Here is a 22057-nt window from a genome sequence, read left to right as displayed (position 1 = left end):
ATGTTCACTGCAACATTGGCTTGAGGGCCAGTCTCAAAGGGGCAAATAATAAAGCCTCGCAAGGTGAGGTTGTTTTACTACTAAAGTTGTATTATTACTGCAGAAGAGGAGGTTTGGAAGATCTGTAAATCAGGGATCATTTGGAGGCGTTGTGCGGAATGAACAAGGAAGAAGGAACGTTGTCCTCCTCCTGTTGATTTTGGCTTCAAGAGCAAAGAGAAGCCCAGCCAGTCGCCAAGTAGGGGAGAAATGCTGCTCGCTGCTACGGTGGCACCCCGTGATGTATGGCAGCTCCCTATTCCCCTCCATAGTCTGTACAGTAGAACCCCGTTGATACGTTACCGGTTCATATGGTTTCCCAGTTACTGCGTTCTCAAAATGCCCCGTACAGTCGAACCCCGCTACAACGAACGCCGCTTCAACGAAATTTCCGCTTCAACGAAATATTTCCAATTCCCCGTCAGCCAGCCATAGAAGTCCATGCAACAAAGTCCTCGCCGCAACGAACCATTTGTCAGGCTTGCTTTCGCTTCAACGAAATTTTCGATTATTTGGGCTGGGTTTGAACAATTATTTTACAATAAAATAAGCATAGCGCCAGCTATCTGTAACTTTTTATACATTCAGGACGCTTAGTTTCACCGAAAACATGCGCGGTGCGGCCACACCGCCACAAAAAAAAAAAAAAAAAAAAAACTCATAGGCGGACGCCATTGTTTGATGGTGATAACGATGTGGCTGGCCGTCTTTACATGAGGCGCAGGCCCGGTTCGCCAAGCCGGAGCATCGCCTCCTTTAACTATATGCCTGGAACGTGAGCCGAAAACCTCCTGCCCATCTCTCTCCCAATCTCTCTTTCCACTACTGTCGGTGGCCAGCGCCTCTCGCGGCAGCCGCTCGAAACAACCCGCCTCGGCCACGGGCTCGGCGAAGCTCGCGGCAGCGGCGCGCTCCCGCTCTTGGCGCGCCGCTGCCGCGGGCTTCGCCGGGAGCAGACGATATCCGGGGGCTTTACCAAGGCGATGGCTTTACGCTGTCACTTCGGCACGTATTAAATTTGCCGGTGCAACCCATCAGGACATAATTACTTTGTGGGCTGAAACAACTTCAAATAAAACATTTAAGTAGCGCGTTTATTCTTTGCGGGAAAGTCAAGCACTGTCGATGATCTAATTACGTCCACGTACCGCATGCAGACGATAATGCTCAAGCTAGGAATTTGCTGGTGCAATTTTTGATAACATAATTGTGTTTGGAGGTGGAAAAACTTCCAATAAAACAGTTTTTGGCTTTAAGTAGCGTGTTTATTCTTTACTGAGAACACGAACATTGCCGATGAACTAATTGCAACCATATCTTCTGCTAATACAACATTCAGTTCGGTGCCTGCTGACGGGTGAGCTGCCCCGAACGTTTGCATTGTGCGCTGATTGTCTCTAAGTGGCTTCAATGAACTAATTTGTGAGAGATGCGTTTTTGCTGCGTGCCACAATGCACGTCGAGTCAGACGAAGAAAGCGCCGGGCGTTTCTTTCCACGAAATACCTGCAGACAGCGGTTTGCGCGAACTGTGGCTGAAGTCAATTTCAAGAGAGGACTGGGTGCCCAACGACACGTCGAATTACTCTGTTGTGTGCAGCCTGCACTTCCGCGAGTCGGACTTCCGAGAAAACGTCAAGAAGCGGTTGTTGAAGCCAGGCACCGTACCAAGCGTGTTCAGTGAACTGACGTCGTGCGCTGGGCAGACAGAAGCTAGGAGCAGAAGAGACCTCAGAATCCGGAAGCGCAAACGAGAGGCTTCATTGACTTGTGCGGAGGAGAGGCCTGCTACTGGTTTGGTACACGACGGGGACATTGCAAGCGTTGGATCGAATGAGCATGGGTCTTTCGATCTTGTGCGCGAGCTCACAGACAGCGCTCATGATCATGGAGAAGTGACGAATGCTGCAAGGAGCGTTGAGTACGCATTCAGTAGTAGTGCAAGGAACCAAGCAGCCGATGTGGTTTCTGCAGCGACAGTCCTTTCGACAGGCGGCTACCCGACCCTCGGAGTGGAAGGACACGAATCGTCGGCGACCGAGTGGTTGGGCAATGAGCCTGTGTGTCAAAAGTCTACTAACGACCCAAAGGACGGACTAGTCCAAGCTCCTGATAAAGTGGAGTACCGCGTGCGGCGAAAATCCGTTTACGCTAAGCGATCGCGCGCAACTCAGACGCTAGCGAAACCTAGCTCGTCGTTCTTGTACCTAGAGCGAAAACGATGGAGAGAGATGGAACGTGCACTTCGGCGGAAAAACGAAAGACTGACAAGAACAGTCGATGCATACAAACAGGAGCTGCAGAAGCTTCGAAACGAATCCTGTGTTGGAACATTTCTAGAAGTGGCATCTGACGCAGAGAGAGGAGATGCAAAGGCCCTGCTGCTACTGGACCAAGTAAAAAACTACAAAAAAAAAGAAGCCGCAGTGGTCGGAGACAACAATTCGACACTGCATTGTCATTCGAAATTTGTCAGCTAAAGCCTATGAGTACTTGCGGACGGAAAACCTCTTAAGGCTACCCTGCAACAAGACACTTCAGAAGTACATCGGCACGGTATCTGGGGAAGTTGGGTTTAGTCACCTAGTTCGTTGTCGCCTCGAAGTGGAACTGCAGGGCCTTGACACGGCTCAGTCCAAAGTCTGCTCCCTAATCGTGGACGAAATGAGGATTCGGCAGAAGCTGCAGTACAGCAAACAAAGAGATGCATTCATCGGTGACGTTGACATGGGCCCCGAGCTGCAGCATCTTGTCGCGGGATCTAACGACGAAACCTTGGCAAATTCTGTCTTGTGCTTTCTTCTCTGCGGCCTGCATGCCAGGTACAAGATACCCGTCGGGTATTTCTTCACGAAAGGGTGCACTGGAGAGCAGCTTGCAGAAGTGATCCGCCATGTCATCCAGAAGACATCGCATGTCGGTTTCGATGTCATCCGCGTGGTCACCGACAACCATAGAATCAACGTGACGGCAATGCAAATTTTGTCCGGAGGAGAAGCAAGAACATGTGCTCCACACCCTGCTGATCCCACAAAGAGCATTTTCCTTTCCTTCGACCAGAGCCATATCATTAAGAACGTGAGGTCCCAATTCCTTGCCAAAGATATGGGCGGAGAAAAGGAAATCTCCTCAAAATACCTGAAGAGAGTGTACAAAATGCAGAAAAATTTGACGGTGAAACCTATCCGCTTCCTTACACGAAAACACCTGTACCCGACGAACATTGAAAAAATGAGCGTGAGACTGGCGGTGCAGCTTTTTTCAGCTCCGGTTATAGCTGCCCTGAAGTATTTGAAAGAACAAGCAGGCCACACTGCCGACATGGAGTTCGCGTCTGCGGGACCCAGCATCAAGTTCCTTGAAGTGATGCAAAAGTGGTTCACGATTATGGACGTGAGCAACTGTCAGCAATACATTCACTGCAACAACGACGACGCGCGTCATTTCACCGACGTAGACGATGCCAGGCTCATTTGGCTAGAAGTGGAGTTTGCTGCTTACATTGAGGACCTGAAGAACTCGAGTGAACCAGACCACTTCTTAAGCAAAGAAACGTACCATGCCCTGACATTTGCCACGAAGTCAAACGTGGATTGCGTTCGCCATCTGCTCAGTGTGAAAAAGTTTCGGTTCGTCCTTACCCGAAAGATGTCTAGTGACCCCATCGAGTCCATGTTTGGTTTTCTGCGCCGAAGTTCGGGGTGCAACGACGCACTGGACGTGAAGAGTGCAATCTGCGGCCTCGAAAAGATGCTGAAGACGGGTATCGTGGCGGCTTCCACAGACAGCAACGTCCAGAGCGCAACGTCATTCGCATCAAGCCAACTGCTCGCAGTTCAGCAGAGACGTCCCGCAAGCACGGACGTCACTGACAAGTTACTGGACACAGCAGCGCAGGGTTTGAAAGAACACTGCCTTTCAGAGAGACCATTGGTGTCTAATCCCGACGTTGCCAGCCTTGCTATGATCGGAGGCTTCATTGTGCGCGCTGCAAGCGAGCACATACCCTGCGCCGACTGCATCGCAGTGCTTCAGGGGGCGAGGAGCAGCACTCCCCATCTTGGACTGATCAACCATCAAGACCGTGGTGGACTCTTCTACCCCACACAAGAGCTCGTCAAGCTTCTGATAGGACTTCGGAGGTTTGTGGACTATGTGCTTTCGCATCGAAGGTCCATCTCGAAGCCCCTTGAAGTTTGTGTAGAGAGAAGCGTCCAAGTCCTCGAAAGCCTCCCGGTCCTCAGCTGTGGCAACCAAGACCCTGCTCACCGCAGGAACCTCCTCGAACTCGTCGCCAGGAAGTTCATTAAGCCCCTTTTAACCAACTACGCTCAAGGAGCAACCGACCGAAGCGCTTCCTTTAAGCTGTTGCAGCGCAAGCCTCTGTCTCGCAAAGTGTTAAAATTGTAATGCATTTCACCAGTTCAATCACATCTATTTTGAATTATAACATAGTATTTCAACAGTTAACAATTGTTTTTCACATGTACGTATCATTCACATTTACCTAGTGCAACACTTCTAGCTTTTTTCACATATATTTTGGAGACTGTGTTTTGCTTGCTTCTCGTTTGGAATAAAGAGCGTTACTAGTCTGGGTGTGTTTCAGATACAGGTTAGTAAAGTGGTCCGGCAGACGTCTTCAAGCGCCAGTGGACGGTCACACGGGTTCGCGATGCGTCCACCCAAAGCTACCGACCACAGCCGGAGCTATCAATTATCGATCAGTAACCATGTCATCAATTTATATGCATGGCCCCATGAGAATTGAGTCGATCGTATGAAAACGAATCCCCGTAGTGCTGGCAATTAACGCCAACAATCGTGATTCGTCGAGCAGGCCTGTCATCGCTGACGATGAACACTGGGCGATCAGCTGCAGACAAGTATATCACTACCGGTATAGGACTATAAACAGCCATTTACACCGATGCTAGAAGAATAATTTTGACAAACGATCATCATAATCGAAGAACACGAATTCAGTTCGCAGGAGCAATAATGAGCTCGTCTCATTAAGAAATGCCGTCAAGCAACGTCTTAAAAATTATAAACAGCTTCAAAAAGGGTTATATTTTGCTGAGAGAATATGCCAATGTTTTATAAGAGACATAAAAAATGATCAAAGGTATACATATATAGAGTCGTCCAATGTTCTCGTTGGTATATATACATGCATCTTATGAGGTGAAACCCGAAAAGGCCTTAACATAACGCTTGTGCATGTGATAGAATGAAATTCGATCGTGTCGGTGTCTTCGCATAGAAATGTATCCATCTGAAGGAGGGAATCAGCGAGAAATCACTATAACAGCGTTAAGCGGGTCAGTAGGTTGCGCACAAACGCGTACGATATAATTAGTTTAAAGGAATTTATCGCACCTCGAATTCTATTTTAGCCCCTGCGCTACTACTGCCGGGCCCGACGCGCGCACTATCAGAAGATACATTTTGTGACGGAAAGCTTCGTGCGCCTCTAATGTGCACGCTAAAGTGTGCATGCGTCTGCCGGAGCCCGGCGTTTGCTGTGCCGCGAGACGCGAGGTCGACACCGGACCGCCGGCCCCGCGCTGCCGCCGGCGCGACGAAAAAAAAAAAAAAAATACTGTCGGTGGTCAGCGCCATCTCTGGACGTCTCCCCGCAACGCGCGGCAGGCCGACTCCAATGGAAAAGCGGGCGACGTTCCGGGCATCTAGTTAAAGGAGGCGATGGCCGGAGCTACAGCGGCTACAGCCAATCCGTATCCAGTTGAAATCGCACAAATGTGCTCCGCTGCTGGCGCGGCGCCGTCATGTATGCGTTGTGAGCAGCTGTCCCTGCCGTTTTCCTTCTACCATTCTTAATAGCCATGTTTGCGTGTTTGGTCTTGAAGCCAAGTCATCCTATCTTAGTCATGAGCGCGCAGTTGTGTTAAATGCAAGCGCGCGCGTCTAACCTGCCAAGGTCAGTAGCTGCCGCGCCGTGTCAGATGATAAGATAACGGCACTGCTCCTGCTACAAGTGAGAGGGGGGCTTCCGACGGCCTTGCAGCTATCTGCAAGTAATCAGCTCGGTGGACACGCCTTGTTGTACAGCAATACGTTTTGCGCCTGCATTTCTTCACCCCACTCCGCAACGCGTTCTTCGCGTGCAGTGAAAGAACAGATAACCGTTGGTATGTTTGTTATCCGAATAAACATGACGTTATTGCGCGTCACTCCTTTTTCTAAACATTATATTATGCTGCCAATGATGCGGAAGCATACGGGGCTATTTTTCTGGCCTTTCCGTGGTGTGTTGCGGCAGATTTCGCCTCAACGAATTTTCGCTTCAACGAAATTTTTCGCACGTCCCTTCAATTTCGTTGTAGCGGGATTCGACTGTAGTATGTTTCTTCCGGGATAGTACGTTTTCTCAAATAGTACGTTTCTCCCTTGCATTATTTTTTTATAAACGTATCAACGAGGTTCCACTGTATTGCAGTCGAACCTCATTGTAACGAGAATGTATCGGGACAGTAATTTAGTTTGTTATATCCGATGTTCAGTGTAACAGTAGAGCTGAAAAACGGTTCAAACCAATCGGTAATCTGGTTCCCGCAAAAATCCTTGATACAGAAATGCCTTATTTTGATCCTCCAACCTGCCGTAAGCAAGGTAACCCTTATCACTCTTCTTGTGGCATTTGAAGCTCTGTGAACCAGAACACGAAACGGGAAATTGCAACAGAACAAAGTTCACTTGACAAAACAGGCCTGCGTTCCTATCTTTAGGAGCAAGGGTGGGATCTTTGCCTCGTGGCCGTTCACAGCACTGAGCAGGATGAAGTTTTCCACGGTGTCCACGAACAAAGGGGTCTTTTCTACTTCCGCAGTTTCGGACGCAGGGAGTTTTTACAAGTGCCTTCTCAGCCTACTGGTCACATATTCCTTCGTTATTTCCAATAATGCTCTCGGCTCTCACAGTTTCACTTTCACTATTAAACAACAAGTGTCATTGGAATGAAGCATGGCCAACCAAAGTTTGTATTTAGTTCGCTATAGCCGGAATTTGCTATGTCAATGTTTGTTATAACAACGTTCAACTGTATTACCCCAGACCCCAACCATGAGGCAGAGATGATTAGAAGGATGAGAATGGGGTGGAGTGCATTTGGCAGGCATTCTCAGATAATGAATGGCAGTGAAGAAGGAGTATGACTGTACTCACCTACGGGGCAGAAGCTTGGGGGCTCACCAAGAGGGTTCAACTTAAATTGAGGACGACTCAGCGGGCAATGGAGCGGAAGATGGTAGCTGTAGCATAAAGGGACAAGAAGAGAGCAGAGTGGGTCAGGGAACTGCGTGTGTTAAGGACATATTAGTAGAAATTAAGAACAAATGGACGTGAGCAGGGCATGTAATGCGAAGGCAAGATAACCGTTGGTCATTAAGAGTAACAGAGTGGATCCCCAGAGAAGGCGAGCATGGCAGGGGGCGGCAGAAAGTTAGATGGGCGGTTGAGATCAAGAAGTTTGCAGGGATAAATTGGTCGCAGTTGGCACTGGACAGGGATAATTGGGGATCCCTGGGAGAGGCCTTTGGCGTGCAGTGGGCGTAATTGTAATGGTGATGACTGTACTACCGTGAGACCCCATGTGGTGTGGAGGGAGCCCTGCACGTGGTGAATGTGTGGCTGTGCAGAACCTGAAGCACCAGAAGAGCCGCCGGGAGCAGTTCAGCGGTGGGGGTCCCGGCGTGAGCATGGCCCTGCCCCCCTCGGCCTCTCTGGGGGGCGGATCGGTGCTGCTGGCCGACGACTACGCAGCCACTTCGTCCGGCAGTGGCCGCGGCGTGGGCGGGGGCGACTACCTGGCTATCAGCATGGACGCGGGGCCGCGGCACCGGCAGCAACAGCAGCAGCAGCAGCAGCAGCTACTGCTCGACGAACAGGTGCGCGGGCTCTGCTCTGGACATGCACGGCACTTTCGGGCGGAACACGAGCTGTCGTGCATGCTGTTACGAGGACCGAGCCGTAAGAGTGCGGGTCCCTGCCATGTTCAGGTGGCGTGGTTGGTTGTGTTTCGACGACAGAGCCACAACCCAAAGCCATCAACCCGTGCCATCGGCTCTAATCGTCATTTTGAAATCTGCAACCAGATATTTACATGTTAAGGGGGCCCACTGGTCTAAAAACAGCTTTTAATTTGCAAGTAAACCTTCTCAATCTTGTCCGTTTCGCTGCTTTTTTTCCCGCTGATTTCAGATATGCCATTATTTTTTCAGCTGGTCAATTAGTTCCCAAGATAATTAGCCATTTTTGGTCAAACAATAGACAGTGTTGGTCATAAAAATCAACAGTGTTGGTCATAAAACTAATGTTTATATTTTCCAATACTATGAACACTGTTGAATGGAATAATTGAAGCAGTTTTTTTATGCATCGCTTTGGACTAATTTTCCAGCTCATTAAACTTCAGTGTTTGAAATGGGCACTCAAAATGGTTCCTTGCCACTGGTGCCACCAAAGTTTAATGAGCTGTTTAATGGACTGTTTGAAGACCCACTGTTCTTGAAACTTTTTTTTCTTTCTTTCCAACCAATCTTGATGAACCTGTATGGGCTTGTTTAGTTTTTTAGCTGGTTTCGATTACCCAGAGTGTTTTAATGTGAGGTAATTAGTTTCCGAGATAATTAAAAACCTTCCTTGATTGTTCTTGATAATGTGAAAAAAACTAATCGTCAAAAAATTATGAGCAGGGCATGAATAGATACCACAAGTTGTGGAGAATGAAATGTGGGGAGCAGTTTCTTCTTTCCTTTTGTTTTTGCAGCTTCCGGTAAAACAATTGTACCAACTTTGCCGTTGCTTGTTTTTTTGACAGCGCCTCCGGTAATTTGAAAAACAAGAGGTTCTGGCTTTTTTTTGCATACTTTTGGTGTATGTTTATTGCATGTTTTTTTTTTCGTTCGTGCTCACTTGGGAGTTTTGAGGCATTGCCTAGGCCTTGCCTACGATTGAAACGCAGCAACTCTAACGCAAGCCATTCTTCAATGCGTATCATGCTCGCTCCAAATTCCCAAAGTGCTGCCTCATAGTGGTTTGTTGAGTGGACTCTGTGGCGAATGAGAGTTGAAAAGTGCCTTCTTCGGGCCTTACAAAAATGTCGTGACTCCCAGATGTGCAAAGCAGCTTCATTTGTTGCACAAAAAACTGGAAACTCGAGGCTTGTGAATAAAATTTTTTGGTATTCAAATATTGAGGCAAGGCTTAAAGGGGCCCTGCAGCACTTACCATTCACTACTCGGAATGTATTTTGGGGTAAATTCTATTGTCCTAGCAATCTCCTCCCGCAAGAATCGTGAAAATTCATTCACAATCACTGAAACTACGTGCTATGAGAAATCGTGCATAATCGTTCCCTCTCAACTCGACCGCCAACAATGCGACAAAAGCTACGCACTTTTTTCTGGAGAAGGGGGCGGCTCACGGCGTTCTCTTCGGCGGCCTTCGATATATCATATGCCGGGGAGTTTTCTCATTTTCTCCGCAACATGGAGGGGTCTAATTCCGGTCTGGTGTCACAGAAAAGCAGGCATGGGTGCCTGCTCGCAAGCAAGCGCTCGGGCTGCTAGGGCGTTTTTGAAGCAATAAACAATTGTTGTCGAGTGGTCTGGTTGAAAGGGAAGTATTGAGCTAATCACTGCGCACTCAAAACACAAAACAAAACAGTAAAACTGTGCCTACAGGTTCAGGCATAGAAGAGGTTCGCACACAGCGCTGATGGCAGCGGATTGTCACAGGAAATGTGAGAAATTAGCTGCGGAGTTGACCAGTGACAGCCGATTGGACAGCCATGGCCTCATTGACATCGTTTAGGCCATGCCAGGGGTGCATAATGAGAACTGAAGAGAGCACGGTTGGTTTTTCGGCGTCTTTCACAGCGATTTGCACGCTCACCGCTTCACGTGCACCTGTAACATGTGGCTCAGGTATTTCTGGTAGTGTAAGCTAAGCATTGCGCAGGTTTACTTGCACTGCTCAAAGAGTGTTGCAGGGTCCCTTTAAGGGGACACGTGGGTTCTTGGGACCAAAACGTTGCCCAAAAAGGCATTTTTCTTATTGTGCACAGTTTTTCCTGCGAAAAGTTGGTACTTGTACAGTTCCAGGTACTTGTAAAACTTGGACAAGCCCAATATCAATGAAAAAAAAATTTTTTTTTTCATAATTTTTTGCTGCTTTACCACGAGTGGATAAGATATTCTCAAGAGGTACATCCCAGCATTTGGAGCAGCTAGGAAGATAATTTCTTCTGCAGCGTAAACCTGGGTGTCTAAACCATCCAATAAGGGAGGCAGATCTTACATTTTGCGCTTCAGCAGCTGTTTAATAGCGTTATTTTTAATTGGCTAGAAGGAGTACTTCAAACCTGAAAGTTAGAATACATAGATGTAAACTTGTATGTGATTGCAAAACAAATAAACTCCTGCTTCCCACATTTCATTCTCCACACATTGTGGTATCTATTTATGCTTTGCTGGTAATGTTTTGTTGGTTAGTTTTCTTTTTTTTAGTTGTTCGTAAAAACATTCATTCGAGAACGGTTTTTAATGATCTCTGAAACTAAATGGCTCACATCAAAACTTATTGGATATTTGAAATCGGCTACAAAAAACTACTAGCCCATTAAATCCCATCAAGATTGGTTTGGAAAGCAAAAATGAAGTTTCCAAGACCAGTGCGCTCCCTTAAAGGGGTCCTGAAATGCCTTCCGCCGATGCATGGATGTACATGTAACCAAATAAAGCAACGTATTAGCAATCTCCTCCTGCAAGAATTTTGTTAAAGCGATGAGTATTAGCTGAGAAATCGTAAATCAAAAACTGCGAATTATCGTCGCGCCGTATTTCCTCCTCCTTTCAACTGTTTCTTCGCTGTTGGCCTCCCCTCCCATGATGCTCCGCTCCTCAGCGGTGACGTACTTCCGCTATTGCGCTCCCACAGACTGCCGTCTGCTACGGGCCAGCTCTTTCGGCTTTTTCATCTCTGTAGACACCATGGAGACAGGCTGGAAAAGCGAACGAATGACCTGGCCGCATGTGTGCGGCCTGGCCTTGCCCTTTCGCGGTGTACGTAGCTGCAGGGCTGCAGTTGGTATCGGCGGCGAACTCGCAGCCGCGTGGGGAGAATCGTGCGCTCGTTCCCTTTGGTGCACCGCGCACTGTTTATCCAAAAAGCGCGGTCTCAGATGTGGCCCCGCTGGTGCCGGGTGTTATTTTGCGGTGGTTGTAATTCCTACTACCGGCGGCATGTGAAAAAAGACATTTTCAACCGACACAGAACCCGTGCACAAAACGCGCCGGATCGGATCGCTTTATCAGCGGCGATGAACGTGAAGGCGAAGAGCAAACCAACGCTGCACTCGATCAGCGAGAACCCGTGTTCTGACAAGCTACACCCATGTGTTGCATTCAACACTGACGGGAAAGCGTTTGTTTGCACTTGTTTGGATAGTCGTAAAATGTCCAAACACTCCGGCACTCCGCTAGCAGATCAGCCGGCGAGACATTTCGGAAAACATTTGACAGATGGCGCCGTATGCATTAGTCTGTCGCTACGCAAAACTGATGAGACGCTCTACTAACACAAACTTCCCTCGCGGTGTTTACGTAGCGGGACGCAAAAATTTAGCGTTTAGCGTATGCAAAGGCCACAAACGCTGTACTAAAACTCTATTAGCAGCAAAATAGCGTGCGTATGTGAGACCGCTTGCGTTTACAAAGCTGCACGCCGAGCGTGTACGTTTTAAACCTAGTGACGTCGTTTAAATACACTGGCAAGCACAGTGTAACGTAGTCAGATATCAACCGTATGCTCAGGCGACAAGCAAGAGCTTGTTTTATGTGGGGCGGAGATTGCGCATAAAGGCCCGTTCGCACTTGCGACGAAAGCGAGTGAAAGCGGCAGAAATTCCGTCGCTTTGTCGCGCGACGATCGTTTTTGTCGAATGGTCGGGACAAATTTTGGTTGCGCGACAGAATTCCCATCGCTTTCGCTCGCTTTCGTCGCAAGCGAGAATGGAAAGTTCTGCCGCTGCCGTCTGCTACGCAGCTCGGAGGTAACCGCGCGATCTGCTCGGGCCGGATGAACGCGCACACTCCCGCACGGCAGCGCCCCAAGTGGCAGACGGCCGCGTACATCGCTCCCGGCGCCCGCCTGGAGCCCGCCCTCGGCACACTAGCCAGAATATTTCAAGCACTATAATGGAGGAAAGATTTTTTGCTTCCGATGAACCTAGTTCTTTGCCCCTGTGTTTTTAAATACGTGAAGTGGTTAGCACGTCGTCCTCACGCAGCTCTGTATCGTCGTAGCATCGCTGATTGTCCGAACGAAGCTTGCAGCTAAGCCAATGCAGCGACCGAAGCTGTGTGTGTGTGTGTGCATCGCCTCCTGTGTGTTGTGGACGCGTTCGTTTCGCGATGAAATGCGACATTGTACTTCTGCGGGTGGATAGTGCTTCCCATGGTCTGGATTATCTTTCTCGAACGACGTACCACTCAACCTCGCATGGGGTATGTGCAGTGTGCCTGGCCTTCTCGCTTGCGCGCCAGAGTTGTGACTTGCTGCTCGTCCCCGCAAACCGGGTGCGAGGTGAGTGCCGTATTTACGACGGGCAGGAGGAGGCAACTCATCGTCTGTCAATCGCGGTTCAGACTTGCAACGCATGTTGTGACGTTGCGTTCGTTCGAAACGCATCTCTGGATTGTTTTGAAGTTGAATAAAATGTACGCGTCAAACCCGGGCATTCGGCTCAGGGCGTTCTCTGCGATTGCACCAAAGAAGTGCCACGGGACTTTCTTTATGGTACGTACTCACGTAAGATAAAATCCACGTCGTGTTATGGCCGTGTTGCATTCAATACAAACGGTTAAGCGTTTGTTTACACTTGTTTCGTTTGTCGTAAAATGTCAAAGCACTCCGGCACTCCGCTGGCAGATCAGCCGGCGAGCCGACACTGAGCAGACGACTCATCTTTTTGCCGGAAGTGCGTGAAAAAGCCGCCCAATAGCAGGATGTCTAGCTCATGACGAACATCTGGGAATCGATGATGTAGACATGTGAAGATGGCGGCGCCCAAAAACACGAAGGAAAGGGTGAGAAAAAAGCGACAAACTTTGCAACAAAAGTTTGAGCTTTCCGCTGCGCGTAAAAGAGTAATACTTGGCACAGGTGACGTTGGCGACCCAATCTAGCGATTGCGCTAGTTCATTTAGTGTGCTCAAAATGCCTTTCAGGGCCCCTTTAAGTTGCGCTTGCCTGGTCAGGTTGAAGGGGGCCACGACTGGTGCCGGCAAAGCAAGGCCGCTGCCTTCTTCTCCAGTTGGACTCCAGGGAAGCCAGGTTTGGTGAAATGGGGAGGTTCCGCTGTGGCTGCATTTGCTGCCTGTGCACACAGTGCCTTCTCCGGGAAGCAGCTCTCCCTGTGGTCTCTTAGGCCAAAGGAACTCCACTGTTCAGCTTGGGAGCACGTTAAATTGGCGTTCTGCAGTGCTGCCCATCTTGGAAGGTAATGTGCTCAAGCAGTGATACCCCCTAGCAGGCATAGCGGTAGAGATCAGTGGCAGTGCTCTCGGGTGTCTCTCTTATTGACAGTGTGTGCCCGATTTCTTCCCCCCCCCCCCTCCCGTGCCCACTGTGCAGGATGCGTACATCCAGAGCCGTGCGGACACCATGGCGAGCATCGAGAGCACCATCGTGGAGCTGGGATCCATCTTCCAGCAGCTGGCCCACATGGTCAAGGAGCAGGAGGAGATGGTCCAGAGGTGCCCCACTCTCTCTCTCTCTCTGTCTCTCTCTCTCATATATATATATATATATATATATATATATATATTGTAGAACAGAGACGTACGGGACGAGGGATTCCGTAAGGACATATATCAAAGTTGCAGTCCTTATTGCCAGTGCTGGCAATAAGGACTGCAACTTTTATATATATATATATATATATATATATATATATACACATATATTTAAAAGTTGCAGTCCTTATTGCCAGCACTGGCAATATATATATATATATAGCGAATCAGAAATGGGAAATGAGGGGCTCGTTGACAGTATAAGGGTTGGCAGTCAAGAAAACCTTTGAAAGCAAAGGGGGGAATGCGGTAGGTCATAGAAACAGATGAAGAATTTTTTGAGTCAGAAAGTGGTGGGCGGGCATTTTTTCACCACTTTCTTTCTGACTCAAAAAATTCATCTGTTTCCATGACCTACCGCATTCCCCCCTTTGCTTTCAAAGGTTTTCTTGACTGCCAACCCTTATTCTGTGTGTGTGTGTGTGTGTGTGTGTATATATATATATATATATATATATATATATATATATATACACACACACACACACACACACATACACAGTAATCCCTCATTTACACAGATGTGGATTTCTTGAAATATTGGTTAAGTGACAACATTTTTTTTTTCGTGCATTTACTTCGCATTTGGCCCCCTTTACCATGAAACGTTTTTTGGGGGACCGTGAGAATCTGGCAATGTTGACAGAGCGGACAGAAGGCAAAGTCCAGTACAGACAGCTGATAAGGTCTCCATTCCAATGCTTAGCTCCCACTAAAGTGGAACCCGACTATATCAAAGCTGTTTACATCAAGTTATCCTTTATATCAAGCTACTTCTGGACACGGTACATTTACAATGAGACTATACAGCAAAAACTGCGTATATCAAACAAAAATACAGTCTAGTCCACTTATAACAATATCCAAGTGCCAAGGAAATCCCATTGTTATAACTGATTTTTATAAGCCGGTTGCAAAAAAGAAAAAAAAAAGGATGAAACAGAGCTCCAACCATTTTATTTGCATGCAGGCAAGGTCCTACTACAACTTATTGGCAGAAATGATGCCATAGTCGGCGGGCTGTGTCTGCTTCACATGAAGCCAGCGGACATCTTTTTCAAGAGCACCTGTAGGTGCTTCACCTAACTGGGCGGAAGATCATTGGCGCAAACGAAGTTCCTGAGGGTCTCGATTATATAAAGTCAAACCTCGATGTAACAAACTTCAATGTAACGAAACCCCTGGTGCAACGAACCATGCAATTTTTTTTTACTTCAAGTGTATGTGCACCATGTATTTTCACCCTCTGTGTTACAAAGTCCAGTTTGCCAAAATTTCAGTGTAACAAAGTTTCATGGACAACTAGGCCCGAAATTTCGGTTGTAGAAGCCGATTTGCGGAGATGCAAGCGCCGAAACGGGGCCTACACAGAACGCGAACAGCAACACGGGCCGCCCAGCGAGCCACGGAGTCTGTGAGCGCGCTGCTTGCCTACGAGCTCCTTGTCTAGAAGCCGCACATGGTGCTTCTGCCACCGCCTTCGTTCGAGTTCGCTCATACCACTTGGATTCAATCGCTGCAGCAAGTGTGCGGCAAAGCATTTGTGGGCCACCAGGAGCCTTGCATCGGCACATCAATCGAAGTGGTCTAACTCAGCCGCTCATGGGCAGCGGGCGGCCTTTTACCCGCCCTCACCTTGCTCTCCCTATAGTGACTGCGCCATTGCGCTGTGTAGGCGAGCCATCGACACCCCCCTCCTTGCAAAAAAAAGATCCCGGTCCGCCCACCATGCTTCTTTTTGTTTGGCATTGTGTAGCTCAGTATTCTGAATGTTCTGCATCTTGTTGGGCACAAAAAAAAAAAGCATCTGGGCAACCAGGATGCAGTTGAATGAACTCTCAAAAGGCAGTTATTTTGTGAAATACAAACGAGGCCCCTTCATTGACAGCTAGCCGTCGTTGTTTTGGTTTGATGCTGCAACGTGATCAATGGGAACGTGTGCAGGATCGACGCCAACGTGGAGGACACGTCGTTGAACGTGGAGGCGGCCCACTCGGAGATCCTGCGCTACTTCCAGTCGGTCACCTCCAACCGCTGGCTCATGATCAAGGTGTTCGCCGTGCTCATTGTCTTCTTCATCGTCTTCGTCGTCTTCGTGGCCTGAAGAATAGGGGGAATAAAGCGCCTCCCTGCGGGGTGCCCGCCACCTGGGCAGGAAAAGCAAAGCCTGTGGATGTTTGTTTTCGGGGAATCTCGCTACCCTGTGGACACCATAGAGATAATATACTGACTCTAGAGGGAAAGCGCGCCGCTGAGCCAATGCATTGGAATCGTACGACACACAGTGGCAGACATGATACAACGATTTGAAGGTTGCCAGCGGAGCTTTTGCTTTCTAAAAACAGCGAAAGTGATGGGTTGTAATCTGGCAACGTGCTGCTGTGGCGTTTCCGCGTCCGGCTAGCGAAGAATGCCAGGATTAATTGTAACATGGCGGACCGCTGGCCAGGCGGATTTTGCGTAGGCGGCGTCGACAGCATTGCGTAGTTTATCTCCTGTGGGTAGGTAACCGACGTGTTTTCGGTTTAGTGTGCGACTTATATGTACTGAGACTATTTAAGCAAGATGTGGCAATGCTCACACAACACTTGCACGCAAGCTCGAATGCGACTGATCGCATGCGTGAAGACACCAAGGAATCAGCTGATCCGTACTGGGATGCACAGAGAAATGAATCTCCGTCATGATCTCTGTGCATTTTTTCATTGTGCCGCTTTTTTTGCCATTCTGTGACATTTTGTGAGTCACTCAATGATTTTCAAACGTAGTGAAGGGAACCGTGGCTTTAGCTTAATAAGAAACCTTTATTGACTCAAAAAAAAAAAAAAAACATTATCGCATGGGCCAACGCTGATATTGCCGGTGAGTCGCGGGCCTTTGAAGCACAGGAACAAAAGAGCGCAGTCGATCGCAGGCCAGTGGAGTGGCAGAATGCATGGCAAGGGAGTATGCGAAATAGTCAGTGGGGTGTCCCGTTTTTCTTCCTGTCTGTATTCGTCAAGTTCTAGCTGCTTTCCACCACTTCAAAGGAAAAGCTTGCGGGACTGAATACGCAGTATTGAATGGGCAGTAATTTGCCGCACAGAGCGCGCAAGGAGAGAACATTGGCTTATTGTGACTGATTAACAAAGAAACCGCATTTCGTTTCCTATTTTTTCGTTCTACCTTCACGATTGCTTGTGCGAAAGTTCTAAGCACGGAGAGCTGTAAGGAGTTCCATGAATAAAACAACTGGAACCGAACGACTATAAAAGCTCCTTTTATTTCTCTTCCAACGGGAACGATCGCTGGCTGCCACTCCGTAGCCTGTAGTGAACTTGCGGTAGTGGAGGTCAGATGGAATCGCTGTTCCGGAGTCGGTTCAGGGGCAATAGATAGGGTGCTTAACGTGAAGAAACGATTGCAAGCCTCGCAAGCGCCCGGGAAGGCATTTGCTCAGCGCGTGCATCCGAGTTGTAGCAGTTGTACACGTTTTGCACGCACGCAGAGCTGAGCTGGAGACTACACACACACTGCGCAAGTCCGGCGCAAGGGCCTCGCCACTTCCTAGTACACTGAAAAAAAATCTAAACCAAAACTGAACTACACACTTACTCTTTGTTTGCTAATTAGAGCTTAATTACACTAACATTTTTAGAGCTAGTTTTAATTACTGAGGCAATTATTTGTAACATTTTTGCTTCAGTTCTTTGTTTTAGTTAAATAATTACGGAACAACTTTTTAGAGGGCTGGATACAACCATGGGAATTGTATCATGTCAACGCCCAGGATTCGTACTGTCTCGGAGCTTGCTTTAACCCCCTGGTGGGCACAGCAGCAGTATTGTTTCAGCAATGATTTAATAAAACTCCTAAGTACACCTCTAGCAAGCTGTGCTAGTAAACGCCGAGCAATGGGACTCTGATTTGCGGTCTCAGATGCACCATAGATAATTCACAAATACTAGTTTGAGGATTTCACACACCATAAAAACGTGATGTGAAGATCACACGCCGGACTGCTTCTGCAGAAGGCCGTGCAAAGTCCAAGACTGACAATCGAAGAGCGCCATATCTTCTTTGAGTGGAGTATGTTGACGTCGCAGGCTGCAGTGAGTATACATGAATCGGCCATAAGACCCCGATAGCAGCTTGCCCAAATCCCCCTTAGTGGGCACGCGAGGATTTTGGTTCGTTGCACGGACGTTGCAGCCAAAGTTCGATTTGTGAATGCACCATTCCATCTCTAACCTAGCGCCGTCCACTGGTTAGCTTTGGAAACTGCCACACCCCGCACGGGGCACCTTGACTATTCATGGTGACGGTGAGCAGCGACACCGCGGACCCCGAGCTCCCAACATAAGCCGTGTCCAACCGTGGCGACGTGTTTAAAGGTGAAGGGTAGAAGCCGTAAACGGTGGCCGTCGGAACCTTGGTCAAGCTCCGGCCGATGGGCTCCCTGCCTGTCTACCAGGCAGGGAGCTCCGGGACCTCTTTGACTACCAGGGTAAGGTCAAAGGAGAAAGTACCCCCGTCTCCCTGCTTTTATACTATGCTTTATGGTATTGTCTAAAACCCCCTCCAACCGTGATCGGCCCCCTAAAAGGGGCCGCACCGAAGTATCGTTTCCCCCATTGCCATCTTTGACATTTCCTGAACCAGATAATTTTTCTCGATTTCTTGTGATGGAATCGCTCAATCCAACCCACCCTCTTGCATCTCAGTCAGTCTTCTTGATCGCCAAGTATCTTGAAGCCATAGTAGGAAAATCGTATAAATGCAAAAAACAAAGGTCTGGTGAACTCTTAATTGAAATAAATGACAAGCAGCAGTCTGCAAAGCTTCTAGCTCAGACTAGACTGGCTGATCTTGACATCCGGGTCACACCCCATCGGAGCCTCAACAGCTCGCAGGGTGTGATATCCGAGACAGACCTCCTGAACGAAACCGATGCGGATCTCCTTGCCGGCTTGAAGGATCAGGGCGTCACTGCCGTGAGACGCATCACTATCCGTAGAGACGACAAGGAGATTCCCACCAAGCACATCATCTTGACCTTTGACCGCGCAGTTCTCCCACAACATATATATGCAGGTTTTATCCGGTGCTCAATACGTCCGTACATCCCGAACCCGCGGCGCTGTTTTAAGTGCCAGCGGTTCGGGCACGGTACGAACTCTTGCCGTGGCCGAACGACGTGTGCGAAATGCGCGGCGCACGACCATCCTAGTGACAACTGCCAATCCGATACCCTCACTTGTGTAAACTGCGGGGGACCGCATGCAGCGTACTCCCGCAAGTGCGAAAAGTTCCAACTCGAGAAAAAGATAATCAACATCAAGGTAACCGAGAACATCACCTTCCCGGAGGCGAGAAAGAGGTTCGCCTCTTTCCCTCTGGGGAGGTACGCTGACGCGGCTCGCCGGGGGGCGGAGCGGCGTCTGGTGTCCACAGGGACCCAGTTCAGCGAGTCTGACCTGGTCCCGCCCCCGCCCCCCGCTGGGTTGCCTCACGCAGCCCAACCCGGCACCACGCCGCTTGCTGAGGCAGCAGCGGTTGTGGCGCAAACCACTCCTGTCGGGACCGGTGCCGCTCCCGCCTCTGTCTCCCCGTCCTCCAGTGCGTTGGAGGGTACCGAGGTGATGGACACCACGGGCCCCGCACCGGCTCCCACCGCCACCGCACCGCCTGTGCCACCTCTGGCGCCCCCGACGGTGGCGGCTCAAATGAAGGGCTCCCGAAGGGGGGGGGGCTAAGTCCGGGGGGCCCGGTCCGTCGGGCACCCCTCGGACATCCGACGACGAGATGGATGTTGGGCCGTTCCTGCCTGCAACGCAGCGCAAGGAGCGGCCACCGACTTCCAAGCCTGCAGAAAGGCCCAAAAAGCCCAATCCAAGAGTAACAGCCCCGAAAGACGACACATGAACACACACGAACACAGACATTCCAGTCATTCTTAAATTTAAATAATGGGAGCAGAAAATATCATCCAATGGAACTGCAGAGGCCTCCTTAAAAATCTTGACGATGTGTATGAGATTCTGCATGCCAGTCAGCCAAGTATTATGTGTCTCCAGGAAACCCACCTCAACTCTAAACAAACAAATTTCTTAAATAGGTACATGGTATTCAGAAAGACAGGGTTGGCTGCACCCACTCTTCAGGAGGTGTGGCCATTATCGCCCGGAAATCGTTAGCATGCCACCCTGTCACTTTAAACACTGTCCTCGAGGCTGTAGCGATCCGTACCATAATATTTAATAGGTTGATAACGGTATGCTCCATTTACATCTCTCCTGATTTTGCACTTCTGAGCTCTGATTTCGAGGCACTGGTTGACCAGCTGCCCGAACCATACATACTAACAGGCGACCTTAATGCACACAACTCTCTGTGGGGCTCCTCCAGAACGGATGCCCGAGGTCACCTGATAGAGAAGTTTCTTACATCCTCCGGAGCATGCCTTTTCAACAAAAAACAGCCTACATACCATAACTTAGGACACAATACATACTCGCATCTTGACTTGGCTATTGGTTCCGCAGTTCTCTTTCCATGTCTTGAGTGGGGCGTGGGCACGGACCCATATGGTAGTGACCACTTCCCCACATCCCTAACATACAGAGGTAAAGGCCCATGCAGTCCATCTGCCCATAAAAGGTTTAATGAATCAAAAGCAAACTGGAGTACATTCACAGAAACATCTAAACTACACCACACAACCATAAAACACCTACACGTGGAGGAAGCAGCCCAACTCGTCACGGCGCACATAGTCGACGCCGCAGAAAAGTCCATGCCCCAGGCCTCCAGTGCGTCCCGCAACCCAAGGAGGCCCTGGTGGAACGAGGACTGCAGGCGGGCGCGAGAGGCCCAGAACAAGGCGTGGGGTGTCCTTCGCCGGTACCCCACGTCAGATAACCTCATTTCGTTTAAACGGGCAAAGGCTTTGGGGAAGCGAGTGCGTCGTGAGGCAAAAAGGGAGAGTTGGCGCGCCTTCCTCACTTCCATAAACTCATACACCGACACTCACAAAGTCTGGACACGAATACGAAAACTAAAAGGACAACAGACACACAGCCTGCCCCTGGTTAGTACAACAGGGGACACACTGGAAGACCAGGCTAACACACTTGCACAACACTTCGAACACGTGTCCAGTTCAGCACACTACACAAACACTTTCATAAAACACAAAACATCTGTGGAAAAGAAGTCCCTGCGTGATAACAACAAGTCGCACACTTCTTACAATTCTTGTTTTTCAATTCATGAGCTGAAGGTTGCTCTGAGCACATGTAAGACGTCAGCTCCAGGTGCAGACAAAATCACATACACCATGATACAACACTTACACCCAGACACTCTTGAAACACTCTTACACCTATACAATAAAATATGGCTTCGGGGCACATTCCTCGCTCTTGGAGGGAGGCCATAGTAGTGGCTGTCCTAAAGGAAGGGAAGGACCCTTCCTCTCCTGCCAGTTATCGCCCCATTGCCCTGACAAGCTGCCTGTGTAAGCTCTTCGAGAAGATGATAAACAGGAGACTTGTGTACTTCTTAGAGTACAATGGTCTTCTCGAGAGCTGCCAGGCGGGCTTCAGGGCGGGGCGATCTACCAACGATCAACTCGTTGCGTTAGAGTCTTATATCAAAGATGCCTTCCTCCACAAGCAGTACTGCATGACGGTCTTCTTTGATCTTGAAAAGGCGTACGATACTGCTTGGCGGTACGGCATCCTTAGCGACTTGAAGTCCTTTGGCATGTCGGGTAACATGATGAACACGCTTGCCAGTTACCTGTCTGAAAGAACGTTTCGCGTGCGAGTTGGAACTGCACTTTCTAGGGTTCATGTGCAGGAAAACGGCGTGCCGCAAGGTGGAGTTTTAAGTTGCACCCTTTAAATGAACTCTCTTCGGAAGGCTCTGCCACCAACCATTTCCTGCTCAATCTATGTAGACGACGTGCAATTATCCTTTAAGTCTTGTAACCTGTCTATCTGCGAGCGCCAAGTCCAGCTTGGTGTTAACAAGCTAGCTGGCTGGGCAGATAGCAACGGTTTTAAATTTAATCCAGTGAAGTGTACTTGTGTTTTGTTTTTGAAAAGGCGCGGCATTCGGCCGGATCCAGACATCAAACTCAATGGTGTCTCAATT

General features: G+C 49.0%; 1 protein-coding gene across 2 annotated transcripts in view; it reads left to right on the top strand.

Moving 5' to 3' along the window:
- The window catches only part of Syx5 (syntaxin 5), a 33415-nt gene extending 17332 nt beyond the window's left edge, over positions 1-16083 (top strand). For both annotated transcript variants that reach the window (XM_077694746.1, XM_077694747.1), the window contains exons 8-10: positions 7700-7948; positions 13698-13819; positions 15863-16083. In XM_077694746.1, the coding sequence (XP_077550872.1) occupies positions 7700-7948; positions 13698-13819; positions 15863-16022 (531 nt within the window). In that variant the 3' untranslated portion in view covers positions 16023-16083. The remainder of the gene's footprint in view (positions 1-7699; positions 7949-13697; positions 13820-15862) is intronic.
- The last annotated feature ends 5974 nt before the right edge of the window (positions 16084-22057 follow it).

Source organism: Haemaphysalis longicornis, unplaced genomic scaffold, assembly GCF_048455015.1.
Source record: "Haemaphysalis longicornis isolate Haplotype H1 unplaced genomic scaffold, Haemaphysalis longicornis Haplotype H1 scaffold_13, whole genome shotgun sequence".
NCBI classification, from domain to species: domain Eukaryota; kingdom Metazoa; phylum Arthropoda; class Arachnida; order Ixodida; family Ixodidae; genus Haemaphysalis; species Haemaphysalis longicornis.
The sequence above is the reverse complement of the archived record's forward strand: the minus strand, read 5'-3'. Positions and strand labels throughout refer to the sequence as shown.